Genomic DNA, 7,259 nt, shown 5'->3' on the forward strand with positions numbered 1-7,259 from the left:
CATTGTTAGATGATCCCCACCCCCTCTCAGCTAAAGTACTCATGAGTTCCATTAAATCAAAGTTTTCAAACAATTATTTCATGACATTTAGCAGATGGGCAACATTCATGTAAGAAGAGACGATGATGATGGCAATAGAGATGGAGTTGATTTCTTGTGTAGCCAAAGACAAATTTAAAATCTTTTTATTCAAGCGATTCACTAATTGGTGATTGGTAGCCTTCATGAGATGAAGGTTTTAGCCCTTACGGTTGTGGTATAAGGTTCCATTACGACAAATTTCTTTTTGACAAATGAAGGGAAAACAACAAAGTTTTCTACCGACAAAACGTAGCATAGATTGATGTTCTATGGTTTGAAATAAAAGTAATTAGACTTTAGCATGACCTAAAATGGATGGACCCATAATTAAACGCTGAACTTTGAATATGACGTTTATGGTATTTGCTTTAAATTTTTTAATCAAGTTTAAAGTCATGCCACTCCTGAAATTCAATTTTATTTAAAATTATAAAAACATTCATGTTTTTCAAAATTTTTGCATGAAAAATTACTATCTATCTTTTTTAAAGATAGAAAAATAAGATAAGTTATTCTTTTAAATAAATATTTTTTTAGGTTTTGTAAAGTAAGAAATTTTTTTTAAAAAATACATATAATTTTTTTTTCTTTTCTCTCTCTTCCTTCTGTCTCAACTCCATTTCTTAACCAACTCTAACCAGTTGAGATCAAATTTAATTTCAATTGGTTGGTACGATTTGGAAAGACACTAAAATTAGCTTGAAAAAGGTAGGATCCATAACGTCTTTGAGGCCGATTCAACCTGCTTCGAGGCTACTTTGATCTGTTAAAGTCGAATTCAGCCTTTAGATGATAAATTTGATTAGTTTTGGTAAGATCTGAAAAGGATGAGTTTGAAAGAGAAGAAAAAGGAGAGAGAAGAAACTAATGATATTTTTTAATAAAATATTTTTTTTTATAACTTTTAATTTTTATAAAAATTATTTATATATTTTTTAATTTAAACACACTTTTTTTTATTGTTTTTTATTTTTATGGAAAAAAAATTAATTGCCTTTTTTCTTATTTTGTCAAAAACATTAAATCAATAAAAAAATTTGATTATACTTTGAGATTAAAAATCATATTATTTGAAATCATTAGTTGATGAAACACACAATCTAGTGTTGTATGTTTAGAATTATTCATTAGTAAGAGATTAAGCAGATTCAAAGAAACTTGAGATATTGTATCATAAAAGACAAAAAAAAAAATCCACAGATTCAATGTACCTAATTCAAACTGTTGGACCGCATGTGAACTGGATTTGACAGGACGCATCGCAGAAGCCACCTTCACAATAGAGACGTTTACCTTCCTTTCCCAGGAAAGGAAGGAAAAATCTACTTCCGCTACTCTTTCCATCCAAAAGTTTAAATATTATTAAAATATTTCCTACCTCTTTAAATAGGCAAGTCAGGTAATTGATGGAAGTATCCAAATTGGAGAAACCACCACCAGAAGATTAAGTGCACGGTTTAGTCTGTTTCTTTGAGGCGAATGAGCCACGTCAAACTGTCCCCAACCAAACCAATTATAAACCCCACCAAGCACAAAGCAAAACTAGACCGGCATTCCCCTATACCTAAACTAATTATTTCCTGCCAAGTACCTAACCTCCCTAATTCCCATGACAAACATGTAGAAAACCTGATGATTAAATTGATAAATTTATTACTTGCTTAAACCATTGCCTTGCCACATATTTCTCCTACTGATGCTTTTTGTTTCATGTTTGCGAGAGCCTACGCTTTCCGATTCCATGTGAAGACCTAAATAGCGGGGTAAGAAGCAGGAATATCCAACAGACTCTAGCCTTATCTTTACCAAAGTGTAAGCCCTGACCTATCACTCCACAAGCATTCCTCTAAATCTGTTTCAGATTGACCAGTTAAATTTTCTTGGTGCTGGCGATGAGATTAGCCGGTTACTTTAAAAAGCCATGAACAGATAACATCTCTCAATTCTTATATGTGGTCAAAAAATCTTCAAACGCATCATTGATAATTGCAGTCCTTCATGAATCATGCATATCAACTTCGCTGATATCTCAGAAAACTATTACATATTTTCTTATGTGACAAATATGCATAACTAATGTCACAGGTACCTCAATGTCATACGCTCACAAAAACTCAATTATTATAAGGAAAAAAACCGGTTTACTGCTTGCTTTTCTTATCATTTCTTGTTCGCTTTCTAAACTCTCGTTTCTCAACAGTGTATTGCTTCTTAATTAACAAATTGCACATTGCTGTTTTCACAGCATCTGCAGCTGCCAATGACACCTTTTCATCAATTGAAATACTTCCCTGCAACTTCTCAAGTAGTTTTGTTCCCCCAGGTATTTCACTATCTGCCAAAACAACTGGCTCCTGCTCTGAAGAGTCGGGACTGCTTTTTGTGAAACCAGAAATGACTTTTACTCGGGACAAAGAGGAAAGGTCAAAACTGCGCAACTTAGAGGCACCTGTTACCATCCACAATAATCCTCCAGAAATACTACTGCCAAGGCTTGTGGGAATGAAAATTTCCCCCACGATAGAGACCACCTGTCAAATCAGAAGTTATACAGGAAATAGTAGATAGCAATGCATTTCATTCAGCTTTAAGCATACATCTGCTTTCAGCCTCTTCTGATTAAACAAGAAAGGTTGGTTTATTCAAAGAATATCCATATCATATTTTCACAAGACAGATATTGTGCACACCTAAGCTGGAAAAAAGGCTTGACTGCACAAGGCTGAACTGGATATGCAAAATACATGCTACTATGATGTCAAGCAAAGGTAATGAAACTGATCTCAAAGGCATGCAAGCTAAACAATCCTTTATGATAGTTGATAACTGTTGTTATTGTTGTTAAAGTTGTAGTCTTTACCTTGGCAACAGAAAGAGTCTGAGATGGAAGGTCGTAGCTCAACAACATTATTCCTTGCAAACTACATAGAACACAATGACTGTTATAATTAACCAAACAGGAGAACCACAGAAGGAGAAGAAAAACAACTATATAGAATACTCAGAACCTGACCTTTGAATGGCTGCGGCAATAAGGGTACAATTGGGGATTGTGCATATATCAGTAACAGTTGAAAAGTTTCCTTCACTTGCATCAGACTCTAGCTGTCCTGTCTTCAGTAAGGAAGTAAAAGTAAAACCGAGAAAGATAAAAGGTTTAACAGCAAAACTAAAATTAGAAAATGGTGGCCACTCAAGTTTTCAAAATACTGTCTTTCCTTCTAATGAATGGCAACCCAAAACTGTGATACTAGATCATGTTCTCTGTTGCATTTTTGGGAAATGCAAAAGCAGTCATTTAATGCAATTACATTTTTTTTTTTTTTAAGAGAGAGAGGAGGAAAGAGAGGCCACGGGGATCTACCAACAACAGAGGTGAATGATATTTTTTTTCCCCAAAACAATCAGCAATCTCCAGGAATTTTTGTAAGAGAGATACCTTTGCACCAACTTCACAAGTATCAAGGAGGGATCCAGATATAATATCCCACATGCGGACCTGAAGAAGCAATACTAGTTAACTGTTCACTAAAATTTGCAACTTGAAAACTTAAAACAGAAGACAAAAACAACTTTGCTGATTAATTAAACAAAATTCTTAATACTCACACTTGAATCACCACCTCCAGACACAAGAATACCCTGTGAGCAATCTGGAGAACAAATGAAGGCAAGGCAGGAAACAAACCTGTAGACACAATTAATTTAAATGAACACTATTTGATTATAGAAATAGAGATTTATACATTCTCAGACAAAGAAATGGAGATTTATGTAAACTTTGATTACTAAAAAGAGTACTTTGAAGTTTGAGCAGGTAGACAATCGACCTACTTGAGTCCTTAACTAGGGATCAAGCAGGTTCAGGCATACCACTGCCCCTTAATACAGCACAAATTTTGTATTCAAAGATAGTGTTTTAAACCAAGTAATGGTATATATTACCCTTTTATATATACAATATCAAAGCGATGCAAAGGAAACATGAAATCATAAAAACTCACTCACTCTGTATGACCAAGACAAAAGCTTTCAATCTCATGAGCTCCATCTAATGGCTTCTTAGGAAACACTGTAACCTGTTAATAGAAAAGTAACATGTAACATTGGTGCTCTATCAAGCTATCAACTATCAAGGTTATAGAAACTAGAAAGGTCAAGGTATGATGGATTACACGAATTTTAAAATCTCTGTCCGCACTGATAATAAATTGCCCATCAGGTGAAAACTCCTGTAAATAAGTCATGTTAATAATTGTTAACTAAAAAGTGAACCATGCTGGCAACAACATACATGTGCCAATTAAGGGGGAAACAATCCTTCTTGAAAGTGGAAAAACGACAAATATCAAGAATAAGATTCCATATTGAAAAGGACGCAAAATAGTAATTAATTACCAGGCTAGTAATGATACTACAATAATGAGCAAGCATTGGCACTGCCTTCTTGTTAAGAGGACCTTCAGTTCCATCAAACCCTGGAAGATCCACCACCCAAACCACTCCAAATTTGTCAGCAAAACAAACATGAAGACCATCATGGCTTACAGCAACTGCACTCACTCTCTTCTCAGAACACCTGTCATGCATCATATTCATAATGCATCACTAAAGTAAATTAAAATTTACCCCAAATAAAACAGGAACTAAAACAAGAAAAAAAGAAACCCAGTTGGCTGATTAAGAACTTACACAGTAGAAATACAGCGCCAAGACTCGGTAGACCAAACCTTGACAAGCTTGTCATCTCCGGCAGATACAAAGAGCTTTCCATTTGCTCCATATTTAATTCCTCTTATTGAATCATTATGAGAAGTTCCGCCAGATTCATCCACCAAAGTCACAGCGCAATCTTCTCTGCCAACGCCCAATTTTTTTTTTTTAAATAACATTGATTTCTTTACGGAATTTGAGTGAGCAAAACTTAATTAAACATAAAAGCAGGACAACAATAAGAGGGGAAGATACGAGCTTACAGGAGATTGAAGACACGAAGGTCAGACCCGACAGCGACTGCAACTGAGTTCTGGGTCGGGTGGACGGAAATAAGGGCGGGAGAAACCTCCATGTCTTTGTTGTTTTGTTCACCTTCTTCCATCTGAGTATCTTCCTCTGTTTTATTGCTGTCGTGTTCACACTCTTCGACCCGAGGATCCTCCATGCTCACTCCTTCGTGGGAAACTGAAAGAAGCAAGGTTTCTCGTGTTTTAGGGTTTTAGTTAACGCCCTAGTTTAAACTTCCCGGGGGCTTTTCAAGTCATTGGGCTTTTAAGTTCTTAACCCATTTTCTTAGGGTAAGGGCACGTCGGGGCATCCATGTAAGAAAGTGCAGCATAAACAAACTATTATCGGTCGAAGAAGAAAGCCTCAATAAGCAGATTGTTCTCCATTGCAATCCTGGGAGTGGAAAAACCATTGTTGCTCATTTTAAACATTAAGTAATATTTCCATGTAGCTATATTTGATGCATGACCTTCAGTGTCGCTCCTTTAAATCAGAAGGCAAAACAAGACCAAATATTACGGCTTACAAATAAGGTAGCGAATAAAAGAAAAGATCATTTCTCGTCTCCAATAGGAGGAATTCAATGCCTCAACAAGAGTACACTTTTCACAATAAAACCAACAAACTATTAAAAAAGAAAAAAAAAAAAAAAAGAAGTGCAGATCTAAATTCTTAGCTGCGTACAACCAAAAATTGTTCCTCGGCACTTTGTCATTGGAGCCGCCTGACGCCATGTAGGTCTATCACCTCCAAACGTCAAGATATCAACATCAGACATTGGTTTGATATCCCAATTAAACCGATCAGGGCCAATCACCCCTCCAATCACGAAAATTTCATCTCTAAGTCCTGTCATTGCAAACCCGATTCTCCTACGGAACTCAGAAGCGGAAATCACCACCTTTCTCACTTCTTTTTCCTGCTTGAAAATAAGTCCATGGCTCATCACGTAGAGGGCTCCCTGAACAACTGCCATTGGACCCTGGAGCCAACCATAATCCTCGACTGTCCAACCAGATGCCACATTGTCCAAGACTTGCACTGTAGATAATCCCTTGTGCAAGACATGTACCTTTCCTCCCATAATTAATCCTGTGCATGCTGAATTGTGAGTGCGGTGGAGATCAGGTATTGGAATCCAGACATCCTTTTCAGGATCATACATTTCTGCTTGAGATATAGATTTTCTGCAGCTGGTGAAACCACCAGCAACTATGATCTTTCCCTTCAAAACGCAGCATGCAAACATGGCACGAGGTAAGATCATAGATGCACATTGAGCCCACCGACGAATTATAGGGTCATATGACCAGACTTCATCAGTCGCAAAACTCCCATCTTGATCACCAGTGGATGGGTCCACATCATCACTCCCACCACCAAGCACAAAAAGCTTTCCACCAGTTGAGACCACACCAAAGTGGGCAAGATGCCTGACCTTCGAGGGAAGGACAGGAAGAGTTATCCAAAGCTCACGGAGAGGATCATACATCTGCCATAAATTCTCTGGATCAAAGGCACACACGCAAAGAAGTTCCTCTGCTGAGCCAACCTCTTGTCGAGCTTTAAACAGCTCAGGACTACGAACAGCAGCTCTCCAGGAATGAGAAACAAGCTCCAACTTAGGATATAGGGAGAAGGGAACCCGTGCTAGGCACCTAAGCGCAACAGCATCTGGAAGACCTTCAATTAATCCAGACATACTAACCAAGGTTTCATTGATTCTTCACTGAAAAATTTTTGTTACGTCACGCACAACAGTGGAACATGCAATCTGAAAGAGCAAATTTGGAACTTCTATGTAAGAACCAAATCAATAGCTTTGAATTTCAGAAGTAATATATTAATTAAGTCCAACTGGATCTTGAAGAAAATGGAATCACTGTATTTGCGTTCATGCAGCACAATTAGCAATTTTCTTTTATTCTGGGAAAAGGGGGGTCAGCATCAATGAAATCATTGAAAATCACACTCTTAGGCACCATCTCACTCTCACCAACATCAGCAAATAAGGTAGCAATCATGCCGTAATGTGAAGGTGAAACAAAAATAAAGAGCAACCATAATATCAAAACTAAAATTTTCCTTTAACCAAGAAAGATGCTCCAAAAGACACCCAAAGGCTGTTGAAATTACTATGAAAGAAAAATGTTTCAATTCCAAAGCATAGGCAA

The 7,259-nt window shown here is 36.9% G+C and overlaps 1 protein-coding gene and 1 pseudogene across 2 annotated transcripts; both read right to left on the minus strand.

Moving 5' to 3' along the window:
* Window positions 1-2,060: 2,060 nt before the first annotated feature.
* TRM82 (Transducin/WD40 repeat-like superfamily protein) lies at window positions 2,061-5,477 on the minus strand. The gene is made up of 10 exons (XM_022902525.2): window positions 5,058-5,477; window positions 4,774-4,938; window positions 4,480-4,660; window positions 4,257-4,313; window positions 4,090-4,160; window positions 3,691-3,769; window positions 3,521-3,580; window positions 3,095-3,195; window positions 2,942-3,002; window positions 2,061-2,612 (listed from the first exon to the last, which is right to left on the minus strand). The coding sequence occupies exons 1-10, from the start codon at window positions 5,240-5,242 to the stop codon at window positions 2,223-2,225; spliced, it is 1,350 nt and encodes a 449-aa protein (XP_022758260.2). The 5' UTR covers window positions 5,243-5,477; the 3' UTR covers window positions 2,061-2,222.
* Window positions 5,478-5,619: 142 nt separating this feature from the next.
* LOC111305212 (F-box/kelch-repeat protein SKIP30 pseudogene) lies at window positions 5,620-6,787 on the minus strand (annotated as a pseudogene). Its single transcript, XR_016331585.1, has one exon. The product of XR_016331585.1 is annotated as an F-box/kelch-repeat protein SKIP30 pseudogene (transcript).
* Between the last annotated feature and the right edge of the window lie 472 nt (window positions 6,788-7,259).

This window comes from Durio zibethinus, chromosome 21 (assembly GCF_047325235.1).
Source record: "Durio zibethinus cultivar Kanyao isolate XHJ-2024 chromosome 21, ASM4732523v1, whole genome shotgun sequence".
Classification (NCBI taxonomy): domain Eukaryota; kingdom Viridiplantae; phylum Streptophyta; class Magnoliopsida; order Malvales; family Malvaceae; genus Durio; species Durio zibethinus.